Source organism: Oryx dammah, unplaced genomic scaffold (assembly GCF_014754425.2).
Source record: "Oryx dammah isolate SB20612 unplaced genomic scaffold, SCBI_Odam_1.1 HiC_scaffold_5, whole genome shotgun sequence".
NCBI lineage: Eukaryota > Metazoa > Chordata > Mammalia > Artiodactyla > Bovidae > Oryx > Oryx dammah.
The window spans coordinates 88,712,233-88,728,305 of NW_024070189.1; the positions used below are offsets into that span (position 1 = coordinate 88,712,233).

The following is a 16,073-nucleotide window of genomic DNA, read 5'->3' on the forward strand; positions in this document are numbered from 1 at the left end:
GGGGTCCCCAGTCTGACTTCTGGCCTCCAGGATGGAGACACTGTGTGTAGTTAAAGGCCACTAAATTTGTGAGGTTGTCTTCAAGGTGACAGGGAAGGCACACACAACCTGGGTCAATGGTTCAGGGCGACCCATGCAGGGTCCACGCTGGGGGCTCCTGGAAACTCTGGGAGGTGAGGGGCTGGGGGCAGAGCGGCACTGAGAGGTCCACACGGAGGCCAGCAGAGGTCACGATGTCTATTTATTCCCCACAGGTTCTCTCGTCACCATGGTAGCACTCATGAGTTAGGACGCCTCGCGGGATGTGTGTGGGGCTGTCTCTCTGCGAGCTACCTACACACACAGTACTGGTACAGTGTCGCCTCCCACACGACCCGACCCCACCAGGGAGCCTCCAGCGATCCCATCGCTAACACTGTGGCCTGAGCTGCGGTGCCAGGGACCCTCTCCACCCTGCCCTGGGCTGCAGGGACATCCACGGTGGCTGCCTGGTGATCTCAGGCCCAGGCAGGTGGCCATCAGGGACCCCCATAGCCCCGACCCCCAAGCAGGAGGAGAGCCCGCTGAGGATGCAGGCAAGCCAGGCCAGCAGGACCACCACCTATGGACAGAGGGCAGTGGCTGGGATACACAGCCAGGCTGCGACAGGCTCAGGAGCCAGCTCAAAGGTCATGAGAGGGCCCCTCAGTCTGTCAATTGTAAGCACGGGGAAAAGCATGGCGATCAGACCCGAGTCCATTCGAGCACTGGACTGGAATTTAAGTCCCAGAAATGGGTTGTGTGCACCCAAGACGTCTGCTTCGGCCCCCACTGGGCGCAGAAACTGCCTCTGGGTCACTTGCAACTCGAGTTCCTCGTGTGAGAACCCAGGTCTGCTGGGCCGGGCTGGCTGGCAGTGAGCTCTTTTGAGCAGGGGTGGCCAGGGAGGCCACGGTCAACTCAGAAAGCGGCTTCTCAGGGGCTGGGAGGCCCTGCAGACAGACTGGGAAGGCAGGCGGGGGCTGAAGAAGGGGCTTCGGGGCCACGGCATCCCACGGGCCACTTCTCGGAGAGCGGTGAGAAGACCACCCCCACCTCAGAATGTTCTAGAAAATACTTTAGTGACCAGGTCTTCAGGGCAGGGGGCCAGGAGGGAGACAGGTGCTGGTCTGCACTCACAGCTTGCTGGCTCTGTTTCAAAAAGGATCTGGGGGCCGTGAGAGTATAAAAAGGGAGGGAGGGGAGGAGGTAAAAGTAAACATCATAAAAATCCGGCTTAACATGCAGGTCCAAGTTCTTTTTCTCTCGTGGGCGATCCAATGGGAGGAGACGGAAAAGGTCAAGAAGGCTTCCTGTCGGCCGGGAAGGACCCCATGGCGCTGGGCAGGCTGGAGGGAGAAACACCTGAGTGGGCCCACCTGGCAAGAGACCTGAGGGCCCAAGGTGCCCCCCAGCCCCAGGGACTCACGGGGCGGTCACTCCTGTTGGTCGTCATTGCTGGCACTGGGAGTCCGACTCCTGATCTGACTGCGGAGCTGCTCTATCAACTCTGGGTTCTGTTGCTGCATCTGCTGAGCGAACTGCTGGCCCCTGCAGGTGGGGGCAGGGGAGGCGTGCCTGGGCTCAGCGAGGTCCAAGGCACCCACCCAGCCACCTCTCCCTACCTTGACGTGCCCCTGGAGGGCAGAGGGACCACTCCCTGGAGGATGAGGCCCCAAAGAGCACCCAAGGACCCTGGACCCTGCCCCACCCAGGAGCCCCACCTGGCAGGTCTACTCACGCCTGGATGAGACTGGCCAGATCATTCTGCGAGGGGCTGGTGCCGGGAGTCCCCAGGGGGTTGTGGCCGCCTGAAATCATGCCGGACATGCTGCGAAGAGAGTCCTGGACTTGAAGACGGCTCAGCCCCCTTTTCCCACTGCGGCCCTGCTTGACCCTTCCCCCCTGCTGGCAAGAGATGTTACCTGCCCAACTCCCCCTGAGCCCACCCTTCTGACTGTAACCTGTCAATTTCACCAACTTTCCCAGGAACATCCGTTTTTGACTTAAAAACAGTGATTCTCAGTGGGGCAGTGCTGCCCCCCAGGGACACCAGGGCATGCCAGTGACACAAAAGACCATAGAATGTCTGAGTCCACTGATGTGGAAACACCGTCAGGCCAATCCACAGACGGGTAACTGGTAGTCAGGAGCTGGGAGACAACGCTCACGGGGGTGAGGCTTCATTTTGGGGTGATGGACGTTCTGGAATTAGATTGTAGTGAAAAACTACAGGACGTTATAAGCGTACTTAATGCCATAGAACTACAGACCTTAAAATGGCTAAAACAGGAAACTGTATACATCTTTTACCACAATAATTTTTAACCACAAGGTCCAAAGAAGAGAGGACTTCCCTAGTGGTCCAGTAGTTAAGAATTTGCCTTGCAATCCAGGAGATGCAGGTTCAATCCCTGCTGGGGAACTAAGATCCCACATGCCATGGAGCAACTAAGCTCACGCACTGCAACTACTGAGCTCGCATGGAACAACTAAGAGTCCACACACTGTGATGAAGATCCTGAGTGCTGCAACTAAGACCACAGCCAAAGAAATATTTCAAAAAGACCCAAAGGAAAACAGTGGTCACTTACAGCTGCTGAACCTGTGGACTGTTCATCAGGTTTGATGCCTGAAGAAGAGAACAGACCTGTCAGATGGGGCAGGCTCCCCAATGCACCCTGCCACTGACAAGGTTACCCTGTGAGCACCATGGGCCTCCAGTCCAGCACCCGGAGCGCCCGCCTGCCTCTTCCTCAGGCCTCACCACCCCTAATGCGCTGCAACCCTCCCCCTACTTTCATCCTGTCTGGACTCTCATCTTAGGAGATTCCAGGCACCTCGTCACCACCCTGGACGGGGAACGCCCCAGAAGAGTTGGTCCCAGTTCTCCTCTGAGGATAAACGATGACACCTGGGAATCTCCCCTGCACTGATCTCCTCCCCCGCCAAGTTGGGACTATCTCCTCTGGGCCAATTTTAAGACAAACATGAGCAGAGGTCAGGGAGGTGACTTCCAGGTTGTGGCTCTTTCCAAAAAGGGCAAGACAGTGCTACCACCTGGCCGTGGCCCGTCCACCACCCTTTGTGGCTGTCATCTCAGGTCACAGTCATGCGAGCACCAGGCATGGCTGGGTACTAATAGCACTGCACAAAGCCTCGGGGTCTGTGATCATTGACCCTGATGGACGAGGCCAAAGGAGTGGCCGCTGCCAGCTGCTTTCCCTGGCTGGGTGTCCTCCTGCCTTGTGGCCATCTATCCCTGGATGAGAACGGAGGCCCAGCTATGACATGGGAGGCCGGACACATCTCACCGGGGCAGAGACATTCTCTGGTAGCTGGGGCTCCTCTTCCTGATGGTCTGAGACCCTGGGGCCCCTGGAGCCAGCAGTGAGCCCTGAGGACCAGCAAGACCACCTGGCATTGCACAGGTGTGTGGACACGCCAGGTGCCTGCAGAGGCCCCGTGCAGAATACGTGCCTCTGCACAGAAGGTGGCCTTTCTCTGGGGCCCCCACACCCTGCTGAGTCTCATCTGCACCTCAGGGAGCAGGTATAGCCACTCTGTAGTCACCGTGTCCACAACGAGAAGGGGCTCAGCAGGGGGTGCATGGCTGGGAGAGGTGGGCTCAGTCTGCCCCCTGTGCTTGATACTGAGGAGTCTGACAGAGGGTGCTGCAGGTACCCCCACCCCGGGACATCTGTGGCTGTTCTGACCGTAGGCAGGGGCAGCGGGGGCAGGCGAGGCCGTTACCATGCTCATGAAGCTCGGGTTGTTCAGCAGGCCTGCAATATCAAAGCTGCCAACACCTCCCGTCTGTGGATGAGAATAGCCCTGGTCAGTGGTGCCAGGACACAGGACCTCGACGGCTAGTCCCCAAGAAGTGAGGGGTAAGGTTTCCCATGGGGGGCTTGCTGGAATCCTGGGCGTCCCTGCAGCTCAGGCGGTCCAGGCCTGCAGCCAGAGGGAGTTTTGTAGAAGGAAACACCATGTGTGGGTCACCCAGGAGGAGCTCAGCGTGTTAACCTCAGCTTTTACTTTGACGCTGAGAAGGGACAGTGCCCCCCGAGAGTAGCAAGTCCTTAGAGACAGTAACCAACTCATCCACAACTGCACTTTTCACTTGCACACCTCCCAGTGCAGGCCTACATGACCCCTCCTTCACGGGGCCCCCATAGGTGGAGCCACGGTCCCCACCCTGGTCACCTCAGATCATTCACACTAGCTACCCTGACTCCTGACTCCTCCCCAGTGAACCACTGATAGGCTCTGGTCCCCACCCCCCGAGGGGTGGCTTCCCTGGGTGACACGCCCCCTTCTGTTTCTGGGATCAGCCTCTTCTCTCAGGACAGGACCCCGCTAAACAGAGGACCAGCCCCCAGCACCAGAGGGTCTCCACACCCGGTTCAGGCCTTGCCCTCCAATCCAGCTGCCCCGCCTCCAATTGCTGTCCCATGGGACTCACGGGACTGGGTGCCTCTCTCAGCCGCAGCTCAGCCACCTTAAGGTTGGACTTGTAGGTCTCATTGTCAGGATCCAGCTCCAGGGCCTTTCTGTAGTAGGCCACAGCCTCCGTGTGCTTGTTCAGGCTGGACAGCGCCAGGCTGCAGATGGAGGGACAGAGGGCATGGGGGAGGATCCGGGAGGGAGCCCCAGTTCTCGTGGTGGGGGGGTCAGAACCCTACACCTCCCTGCTTGGCAGAGCTGGTCTCAGGTGCATCCCTGGACCACCCAGGAGTTTATGCCAAGGGGGAGCCTCAGGATGGGCTGCAGGCCAGGACACCAGCCAGCCACCCACAACATCCACAGGGAAGTGCTAGAGACAGTTACAAAACCCACCTCCACTGATGACCCCCCGAATGCCAGGTGGGGAGCACCCCGAACTCCATGGGGAGAGGTGCTCTGCCTGGGACCCTCCCCAGCCTCACCCTCCATGTCTCTGCATATGCTGTCCATCTGTGTTCTTCACAAAAAGCTGATTAAACTAAATGACACAGCTATTTCCTGATAGTCTGGTGGCTGAGATGCTGAGCTCTCAATGCAAGGGACCTGGGTTTGATCCCTAGTCCAGGAACTAGATCCCATATGCCCCAACTGAGAATTCACAACTAAAAGATCCCATGTGCCCCAACTAAGACCCGTTACAGCCAAAGAGATATTAAAAAAAGAAAAATCACCTAAATGACATGTTCTCCTGACTTTTGTGAGCCTCCCGGGGAAATCACTAAGCCCAGGGAGGGGTCATAAGAACTGTGACGCTGGGAGATCAGAAGCTCAGGTGTCAACCTGGACTTGGGATGGTGTGGGGCTTCGTCCCTAACACAAGTGCCCCTGGCAGACAGTATCTGCGGGGTGGATGGGCAGGCACACTCACCCCATCCTGCCATAGGCCTTGCTGTAGGACGGGTCTATGCAGATGGCCCGCTCGCAGTCCTGCACTGCCCCTGCGTAGTTCCCCAGTTTGCTGTAGGCTGCGGCTCTGGGGGAGGACAAGCAGAAAGGTCGGGGAGCCGGCTCCTCTTCGCAGCCCCTCCTCACAGCCCCTCGCCCGGTCTCCCTGGCTACCTGGTGGGGCAGAGCCAGGGTCGCCAAGAGTGGGAGGCCCGGGCAAGCTGAGTGCCCATGCTTGTACCTGCTCACACTCACTCACGCCTGGCTACCCACCTGGCCAGGTGTGCCATTTAGGATGGCAACTGAGCCATCGCCACCCCACCCTTGGGTACCACCCCTCTCCCCATTCTCTCCCACAGCCCACCCAGGCCCCTCCTCCCCCATACTCCAGTTTGCACCTGTTACAGAAGTAGACGGCATTGGCAGGGTTCAGCTCGATGGCTTTCCCATAGAAGTGCACAGCGGCCTCGAAGTTCTCTACTTTCATTTGCTCATTTCCTGAAGAAAAAGGAAAGAAAACATACATCCTGGGGTCGGAGGCAGCATTCCTGGCTCTCTTGGCTTCCCTGTGAGGGGATGGGGTTTTAGGGACCAGGACATGACACTCAAAACCACAGGTCAGGGTGGTGGCAACTGTCGTGGCCCTGACTGTGCCATTCGTGAAGCTAAGCCTCGGATTCCATCACTCTTGCTCATTCCTTCAGAAACAGCCCAGTTTTAATGAGATGGAATTCACATACCATGAATCCTATCCTTTAAAAGTACATAATTCTGCAGTTTTTAGTATGTACTGCTGCTGCTGCTAAGTCGCTTCAGTCGTGTCCAACTCTGTGCGACCCCACAGATGGCAGCCCACCAGGCTCCGCTGTCCCTGGGATTCTCCAGGCAAGAACACTGGAGTGGGTTGCCATTTCCTTCTCCAATGCATGAAAGTGAAAAGTGAAAGTGAAGTCGCTTAGTCGTGTCCGACTCTTCGCGACCCCATGGACTGCAGCCTACCAGGCTCCTCTGTCCATGGCATTTTCCAGGCAAGAGTACTGGAGTGGGGTGCTATTGCCTTCTCTGTTAGTATGTGCAGAGTGGCCTAATCATCACCACTAACTCCAGAACATTCCATCAGCTGAAATAAGCACCAATAGCTCTCACCACTCCCCAGTCCATGACAACCAGGAACCCACTCTCTGTGTCTGTGGACCTGCCTGCTCTGCACGTTTCCCGCAGTGGAGTCACACCCTGTGTGTCCTTCCGTGTCTGCTTCTCTCACTGAGCGTCGTGTCCTCAGGGTCCGTCCATGTGGTAGCGAGTGTCAGTGCGTCACCGCTTTCTGGGACTAAGTGACACTCCCGAGTGTGGAGAGATCACGTGTGTATCCACTCATCAGCTGATGGGCAACTGGCTGGTTCCGCTATGAGCACAAGTGCACAAGCCCCTTTGTGGATGTGTTTGCGCACACCTAGGTGGACCCACTGGGTCATGTGATCACTCTAACCACTTGGGAAGCTCCACAGTGGCCTTGCCATTTACATCCCTCCCACTGAGGGTCTGACTTCTCTATGTCTCCACATCCATGCAGAAGCCCCTGACCCCGACTCCAAGGCTGGCTCGCCATCTACTCCGGCGGACTGGCTGGCTTCTACTTCCTGCGGCATCTGGAGACCAGGTTGTGGGGCGCTTCTCACCTTCAGTTTTGAGGCGTTCTGCCTCGGCCGAGTCCTCCTCTGAGGGCGGGGTTTCCTGGGGGCTCCTCAGATCTGGCGGCAGCTCCTGTCCCCAAAGCCAAACTGAGTTGCTGGAGAGGCAGTAGGAAACCACCGTCCCCCTGCCCCACACAACTCAGCACCCTTCATGCCTCTGGGGGTGACTCAGGCCCTTGTTCTGCAACCGACCCATGGCCCCATGGGACGTGAAGGCTCACCTTGCCCGCGGCAGCTGCTTCAAATATTTCCGGAAGAGTCTGGGGGAGTGCAAGGTCACTGTCCTCCACCGTCACCCCGAAAGCGGTCTCCAGGCACTGGATGGCAACTGCCAGGGGAATGGAGGTGTGCTCTGCTGACCCCAGCCCCAAGCCTGCGATCCTGGCAGGCAGAATTTGAGCTTCCCTTCTCAGGCCAGCTCGCCATGGCCTCGGAATGCATCAGTTGTGGTTCTGATTCCTCAGGTAAGTGGAGGACGGACCTACCCCTTGAGCCCTGAGGCTGGGAGGAGAGGGGACGGTGCTATCCCTGCCTAGCAGTGAGCAGATAGTGACCTCAGGGCTGTCTGTGGGGTCACAATCCTGGGACCGCCGGGGTGGTCTGAATGCTGGGTCTGGCCTGGGGTCCCCAGTTTCATTTCCATCTTTGGTAGGTAGGGACACACATTCAACGGGGGGATTCAGAACCCTAGGCGGCTGCGCCTCACTGTAAGAGGAAGTGACACAAAACCAGAAGGAGGCCCAGCGTCCCTCCCTGTGTAAGAGGACAGGGACCAGCCCATCACACTCACCCCACAAAGCTCCTGGGCACTGATGGAGGAAGGGAGGAAGAGGATGGGGGAAAGTAGCTGGCAGCAGGGGGCAGAGGACCCAAGCTCCAAGCAGGAAGGAGACCAGGGACCCCCCCACATACCTTCCAGGCTTTCCTGGGCATCAGACGAGAGCTCCCCATGCCGGAGCTGGTCGTGCAGGAAGCGGATGATGGCGTAGGCCAGACGCTTCTTGTTGTCCATCGTGAGGTGGGAGGACACACGCCTGGGAGCTTCAGGACCTGCAGACACAGGAGACAGGCCTCGGGGCTTCAGGATCTGCGGACACGGTCCAGGGCATGAGGACAGGGTGGCAGGGACAGCCAGGCCTTTCCCCCTCTGCCCCCACATCCACCATCTTGTACCTTTTGCCCCAGACCATCCAGGCCCCCACACACCCCACCCTGCAGGAGCCACTTGAACTCACTGGCTAGCTGTATCTGCTCAATGAGAGAGGCAGGAAAGTTAATTCTCCCCATTTCACATAGGGGACACTGAGACCACCCAGAACCCCTGGCAGTCCTGCCTGATTCCTGCCCCAGGGTGACATGGCCCTGGGCCCAGTGGTCATCACTCCTCACCACCTGGATGGGGTACACAGGGCTCCCCAGGGACACAGAGTGGGCCACAACCCCACCTGCTGCTTCTCTACGCTCAGGACAAGAAAACATTCTGACATTCTGAGTTCCAAACATTGGGGGAACAAGCACTGTCCATGACGGTCAGACAGGACCAGTGGGTGGGCCTGAGCAGACCAAAGGCCCGGAGGGCAACGGACTCCCTCCCTTCCAGGCCACCCAAGGGCTCCTCTGGGTTCTACCATACCCTGCTGTATTCCTAGGCCTTGTGTGACCCTTCCCAGGACACCCTGGTGACACTTATGGTTGTCATGGCTGGGAAGGCAGGCCCCCACAGTGCCATGACGTGCCAGGTACTTCACATCCCTGCAGCTTTGCCCCCTGCAGGGGAACCACCTCCCAGTCAGAGAATAAACAGGCTCAGAGGGGGCAGCCCATTCTTGCCAGGGCTGCACAGGGCTGACCTGGCAGCTGGGATGTGCAGTGTGAAATATCTTGGTTCCCCTAACATGCTCCCATGGGGTGAACAGCCTGTGTGGCCTAGAAATCGAGGGGCGGCCTCCCAGCAAACTTATCACTAACCCATCACTGGCCAGCAACAGGTAAATCAAACTAGAGCAAGTCCTAAGCCCCAGGCTTTGCACACTGGCTGAGAGCAGTGGGGTGCTGTACACCCTCAGCCCTCAGGTTCAAGACATGTGACCCTGGAGGCACTTAGGGCCCTGTTTCCAGTTTGCAGAAAGCTACATCACTGACAGCTTAAAGAAAGGAGAGAAGCCATACACAAAAGGCCACACAATGTGCGATTCCACTGACAGGAAATGTCCAGAACAAGCAGATCCACAGACACACAGAGTGGGTCCCTGGCTGTCAGCGACTGGGGCTTCTTTTGGAATGTTCTGGAAGTAAGAGGTGACAGCTGCACAGCACTGTGAATGTACTGAAGTCTACTCAATTTTATAGGATGTGAACATCTCAATTACTAAAAAGTGAACTTGAAGAAGCGGTGTTTTATGCAGCTGGACAGGGCATCTTGGCCACTGTCCCACTCCCCAAAGCTCTTCAGGGTGGGGGAAGTGGAATGACTTTCCTCCCCCATTTCTGGACATAATGAGCCTTTACCAAGCAAGTGCCTTTGGCTCAAGCGTATCCCTGGAACTGGGAGGTCTAAGGTCAGGACGGGCCAGGGCATGGAGGGCAGACGGCCAGCACTGCAGCCACAGGATCTTAGGAACAACACAGAGGGACCAACCCACACAACTCACTTGCTCAGAGGACAGTGAAGCCCCCAACACTGAGTCATATTCCTCAGCTGAACCAGCAAGCTGCCACCCAAAATGTCAACTATGTTCTGGTTTTTCAGTTCAGTTGCTCAGTCATGTCCTACTCTTTGCGACTCCATGGACTGCAGCACACCAGGCTTTCCTGTCTTCACCATCTTCATCACCTGGTTTTTACAGGTATTTGTTTTGCAAACAGCAGCTTCATTCACCAGAGCCAAAAGGCAGACACAACCCAATGTCAGTGAATAGATGATGGATCAATAAATGTGGTCCATCCACATGGTGGAATATTACTCAGCCTTATAAAGAAAGGAGGTTCTGACACCTGCTACAACCTGGACAGACCTTGAAGACATGCTGCTCAGTGAGAGAAGCAGACACAGAAGAACAAATACTGTTTTGCTCTACTCATAGGACGTCCCTGGAGGAGTCAGATCCATGGAGACAGAAGTAGATGGCGGGGCCAGGGGCTAGGGGAGTGGAGTCAGTGTTTAATGAGGTCAGAGGTTCAGTTTGGGAAAATGAGACAGTTCTGGAGATAAGGGTGGGGATGGTTGCATGACAATGTGAATGCGCTTAATGCCACTGAGCAGTGCACTCTGAAACAGTTAGGATGGGGAATTTTACATTATGTGTATTCTACTGTTGGCAACCCACTGCAGTATTCTTGCCTGGAGAATCCCACGGATGGAGGAGCTTGGTGGGCTACAGTCCACGGGTCGCAAAGAGTCGGACACGACTGAGTGACTTCACTTTCACTGTAATTAGAAAAAAACTTGTTTTCAAAACTCAAAGTGGTCCTCTTAGGATGCAGACCTCTGAGACCCCAGGACCATAGTCCTTTCGTATATTCTGCTCTAAATCAAGAGTCAAGGGCCACACCTGGCAGTCACCCATTTAGCTGAAAAGGTCTTTTGCTTTCATATGCTACAGAAGTGCCTCTGTAACATACTTGGTTTTCCTCACTGCCCCCAAACCCCAGAGAATTTACCACCTGGCCTTCATGTTTACCAGCTCACCCCCCAGCCCCCTGCTGACTTCTCGATGAACTGGATGGAAGGGTGTCCGGGTCTCCCAGAGGGCGGTCACATGTCAAGAGGTGACATGGTAAGGCCACAGGACTGCGTAGCTGGGGCTCCCCCATGTGTTGCAGGTAGCACTTTGGGGCATGGGCCCCCATCAGACCCATGGGAGGCAGCACTAGGTCACTGAGATTCATGCTGGGCTGGGAGGGTATTGAGGAGGTATTTGTTCACTTAAGAAAACAAAGAGGCAACCTGATGTCTATGTGACCAAGCTGCAAAGACGGAGGGAGTGACTCTGAGGGGCTGCTGGGGGTCCAGGGAGTTGAGAGACGAAGTCACATGTGTTCCCTGCACACTCTCAGTTCTTCCAGCCCCACCCCCCGCCATACCCCAGGACCTTCGCATGTGCTGCTAACAGCCCTCTCCCCTGACAGATGCCTCCCTTGAGGCCACTGCTGCCTGGTTTCCCACTTCCAGGGATTCTTCTGGTCTAGGACAGGACCTTCTCCCAAGGTTTGGCCCCCAATCTGACGCACTGAGCGCCAAGACCAGGGCCCTGGAGCCCACCCAGGGATGATGCTAGGCTCTGCAGTCTCTAGGCTCTGCAGTCTTAATGCCTCAGGCCCAGCAGTCTCCATCTGAGACCGGCTCCACGTCACCCCTGCCCCAGGGCTGGGATGCTCTGTGTCCCATCTGAAGGGGGCCCAGTGGATGTCCTCTCTCTCTCCTATAAAACAGGGTAATGGAGGCTGCTGGGAGATTCCAGCACCTCATGCAGGGGTCTCCCCCAGGCTCTATAGACATGGGGGGCTGGGGAGAATGTGCACTAAAGGGTGTTTAATAGCACCCTCTGCAACCATCTTCTGGGAGAGGGGGTGGGGTGGGGTGGGATGGAACAAGACTGGGTTCCATCACCATGTGACCTCTGAGGTCCTGGGACGCTGATCATATTTAAATACACACCTGAGTGGAAGGGCGGGGAGGTGACCCACTGTGGGGAGGTGACACCGGGGCCCTCCTCTTCATACTGTGTGACCATCGGGAATTTATTGTGGTGTCCAGTGTGAGCAGGCATCAAACCCAATATTTTTCTCAAATGTGAATGCAGGGTCCCTCCCCCTTGGCATAGCTGACAAGGGGTCAGGTCACTGTGCAGGGGGTGTCCTGGGAGCTGTGAGGATCCCTCTCCCTCACACCCTCGATCCCGGGAAAATCCCCCCACTCTACCCAGGGTGTTGCCAATCACAGAAGTCTTTAGACGTCACCAAACCCCCAGTTGAAAGTCACTGATACACACCAAGTGGAAAAAATAAAGGGCAGATTTTCTGGCCAAATGACTCGGCTGCGAACTTTCAGCAAATCCTGCATTCGCTGAGTATTCTGGGTTACACAGGGCTTCCCAGGTGGCTCAAATCGTAAAGAACACACCTGCCAATGCAGGAGACAGAAGAGATGCAGGTTCGATCCCTGGGTCAGGAAGATCCCCTGGAGGAGGGCACAGCAACCCATGCCAGTATTCTTGCCTGGAGAATCCCATAGATAGAGAAGCCTGGAGAGCTACAATCCATAGGGTTGCAAACAATCAGACACGACTGAAGCAACTCAGCACGCATGCACGCTGGGTTTCAGGACTACAGACAGGAGACTGCGAGTCTGCAGTGGGACTGGCACCTGTTGGACACAGGCGGTCCATGCGAGTGGCCATTCTCCTCCCTCTGGATGGTCCGCATCACCTTCCTGCTCCCAGCAAAGTGAGTCCAGAAACGCTGGCACATGCTCTTCCTCAGCTGCTACTGGGCACCAGGGGCTCGGGAACAATTCTGACTTGTCAGGCTTTGGCTGGGGAACAGAATCCTCAGCAGGACCGTTCTCTCTCCCAAGAACAGCAAGGGCTTTGTGAAGCCCAGAAGACTCCAGGGGCACTGGCTGCAGGCATGGGGTGCAGGCAGGAGACTGGCTGGGAATGGACAATGGCCCTGGGGTGGGGCTGAGGCCAGGGACCCAGCTCCAATTCCTCCCAGTGCCTTCAGAAGCCCCGTTGGCTCTCCATCCACCTTTCCATTTTCTCACTGAAAACACCCCAGCCTCAGGAGTTCCCTGGATGTCCAGTGGTTGAGAATCTACCTGCCAATGCAGGGGACAAGGGTTCGATCCCTGGTCTGGGAAGATCCCACATGTGGCTGGGCAGCTAAACCCAAGCACCATAACAACTGCGCCCGTGAACTGCAACTACTGAAGCCCAGGTGCCCTAGAGCCCTTGCTCTGCAACAAGGGAAGCCACCGCAAGGAGAAGCCCAGACACCACAACTAGAGGGAACCCCCGCTATCTGCAACTAGAGAAAGCGCATGCATAGCAACAAAGACTCACTGCAGCCCAAAATAAACAAACAACAACAAAAACTTATAAAAAAGACTATAGCTCTCAATACAGGGCAGCGCTTAACCTGATTTAGGGCCACTCACCCCTCCAGGAAGACTTAATTATAAAGCCCTGAATGAAATCCTTGGAGTGCCCAGCACTTACAGGCCTGAGCTGTATACTGTACCCACACTCGCTTATTTCAGGGGTCAGCAAACATCTTCTGAAAAGAAGGGCCAGGATGAGGACGTTCAGCTTCCCAGGCTCCAGGTAACATGTATGTGGATCCAATGGGCTCTATCCCACAAAACCTCATTCACAAAAACAAGGCTGCAGGGACTTCCCTGTGGTCCAGTGGCTAAGCCTCCATGTTCCCAATGCAGGGGGTCCTGGTTCCATCCCTGGTCAGGGAACTAGATCCCTCCCCCACAAAAGAGGCTGCAGTGGAATTTGGCCCCCGGTCACCATTTGTTTAATCGAACTCCCACTATACAGCATAAAAAGCTGAGGCCCAGAGGGATGCGAGCAGCCTCCAAGGTCATCCAGGGAAGATGCATATCAGCAGTTTTGAACCTGTGCAACCTGATTTCTAGAGCTCCAGACTCCAAAATACCCTTCCTCACCCACAAAAGTGGACACCCACACCAAACCTTGCATGTGATTTCTTGGGGGTTCACACCCTTCACCCCTTCTGGAGACCAGAAGCTGATGTTCACACTCTTCACCCCTTTTGGAGACCAGAAGCTGATGTTACTTGGCCCTAGGGTGAGGGCCACTAGTGAAAAACCACTAGTCTGAGGTAGGACGTACTTTAGCACTGTGGACATTGAGGGCCAGGCTGTTCTCCGTGGGGCCATCCTGGGCACTGTGGGATGTGGAGCAGCATCCCTGGTCACCAGCCCCTTGATACCAGGAGTGTCCCTGGTTGTGACAGCCATAGACGTCCCCAGACATGCCCCGTGTTCCCTGAGAGGACAGAATGCCTGGCCTAGGGAGAGGAAAAGCAGACAAAACAAATAACCAGAGAGAAAATGGGAAACGTTCCTGGGCGGAGATGCAGAGCGCTCAAGCATTTCCTGGCATCTGATAACAAAACCATCTGTCCTCTAGGAAGCTCTAGACAAGTAGCAAGAACCTAATGAAAGAGGGTTCCACGTGTACTTAACCTCATAATGACCCTAAGAGACATATACTTCTACAGCCCCTATTCGTGGCAGAAAAGGGTCGTGGAGGGGGCAAACGACTTGCCCAAGCTCACAGAGCCAGCGAGAGGTGGACGAGCCGGTCCTCAGCGCCAGATTTCGCCCCAGTCTCCGGCACAACAGGCAGAGGTCGTCCTCGTGAAATCGGACTAACCGCTGCTGATCTCTTGGAGCTGTCACTTCGCGCTGCGGGCCCTGCGGCTTTAGTTCTCTCGGGAAGTCCCCCTACTCCATGCAGGGACTGTGACGACGCCCGTTATACGGAGGGGGAAACAGGCTCGGAGAAGCCAAGAGGCTGGTCAAGGTCACCCAGGTGGACAGTGAAGGCGCCGAGACAGGGAGCCCCGACTTGAACCCCAAGGACCGGGACCCCGATTCAAAAAGACCGTGTTTCCGGGACACAGTGGACACCCAGCGAGTGCTCACTGCGTGCGGGGCGCTATGCCTCCCGCTATCCACCCCCGGGCCTCCTAATCCGCATTTCATAGGCCTGGAGTCCGGAGGAAGGAAACCTGGGCAGCCAACGGCTTGCCCGACGCGGTCTGGCCTCAGTTTCCCTTCCGCGCCGCCCACTCACAGCACTCCGCAAATCATGGCGACCCCGGCCCCGGACCGACGTCTTCCTACGGGCACAGGAGCCCCAGAGGCCCCAGACGCTCCGAACTGCGGACCTCAGGCCCATTCGGACCAGCGCCGAACCCCCCGACTCACCTCACGCAGCCGAACCCGGGACCCACCGACGGCTGCGCCTGCGCACCACAGCGCCGCCCGGTCCCGCCCCCCAACTGAGACGCCTGCGCAGAAGGAGACAGCGCCTCCTGGCTTTCATTCTGCGCAGGCGCGCCAATTATCAAGTCTGGCGTAAGGGGAAGTGACGCACTTTAGAGGCTGAGACAAGCTGGTCGTTAGGGCAACTAACCACTACGAGCGACTGGAGGCCGGAAATCAGGACTGACTTGTCCTCTACAGAGGGAATGGAGTGGTGCATCATGGGACGGTGGAGGATTCTTGTGGGTTGGCTGAGTCGTCACGTGGTGCCGAGTCGGCCACGTGGTGTAGCTGCGTTTGGGTATCTGGCGCCCGGAGCATGATAAACGCTCTTTGAATTCGAGCAACTGTTGTTTATTTTTTTTACCCATCCATCCTCCAACAAGTGAATTATTTTATTTATTCAGTCCATCAGAGTATAATAATTCACAGATTTTTGTTCACAGCAGGTGCCTAGTAGTCAACGAATAGGCACGCCAACTATAAAGGGAAATGTTTGCTCTCATTACCTTGTATTGTGATACACTATAAACTAGTAAACTAGTATATAAATTAACAGATTTTACTCAATGGCAAGCACTGTGAAGAAAACGTGGTGTGTTGTGTTTGGGGGGTAAATTGGCTGGGATGATTAGGGAGGGTCTCTCCCACAGGTAAATTTGAAGAACAGGAGAAAAGCACTCCAGCTATAGGAAACAGCGAAAATGAAGACTAACGTAGAATTAAACTTGACGTTCTCAAGAGAGAAAAAAATCGAGGGTGGGTAATGGGAAATTCCCTACTAAATGACCGTCATTAGGGTTAAAGTTGCCAGAAATGTTCTCCCAATTCATTTTTACCTACTTAAAAGGCACGCACACAACACCCCAGGGTATTTTCATTTCTTTTGCAGAAATGAAGGATAAATAAAGGAGGTGGGTTTGGGGGCATATTTAATTCTCGTTTCT

General features: G+C 55.9%; 1 protein-coding gene across 3 annotated transcripts; it reads right to left on the reverse strand.

Annotated features, from left to right (window-relative positions):
- Nucleotides 1–217: 217 nt before the first annotated feature.
- Nucleotides 218–15,141, reverse strand: SGTA (small glutamine rich tetratricopeptide repeat co-chaperone alpha). Of its 3 annotated transcripts, none has more exons than XM_040241886.1 (12): nt 15,070–15,141; nt 8,016–8,153; nt 7,325–7,431; nt 7,089–7,173; nt 5,808–5,907; nt 5,393–5,497; nt 4,484–4,622; nt 3,772–3,834; nt 2,613–2,650; nt 1,760–1,849; nt 1,448–1,569; nt 218–1,186 (listed from the first exon to the last, which is right to left on the reverse strand). In XM_040241886.1, exons 2-11 carry the CDS (start codon nt 8,113–8,115, stop codon nt 1,455–1,457), a joined length of 942 nt encoding a protein of 313 aa, XP_040097820.1. In that variant the 5' UTR covers nt 8,116–8,153; nt 15,070–15,141; the 3' UTR covers nt 218–1,186; nt 1,448–1,454. The 3 variants fall into 3 exon arrangements, 2 of the variants coding, with proteins under 2 accessions (XP_040097820.1, XP_040097819.1); XM_040241885.1 differs by having other exon boundaries at nt 218–1,367; XR_005721230.1 differs by lacking the exon at nt 218–1,186 and having other exon boundaries at nt 2,613–3,834; nt 15,070–15,135.
- Nucleotides 15,142–16,073: the final 932 nt, after the last annotated feature.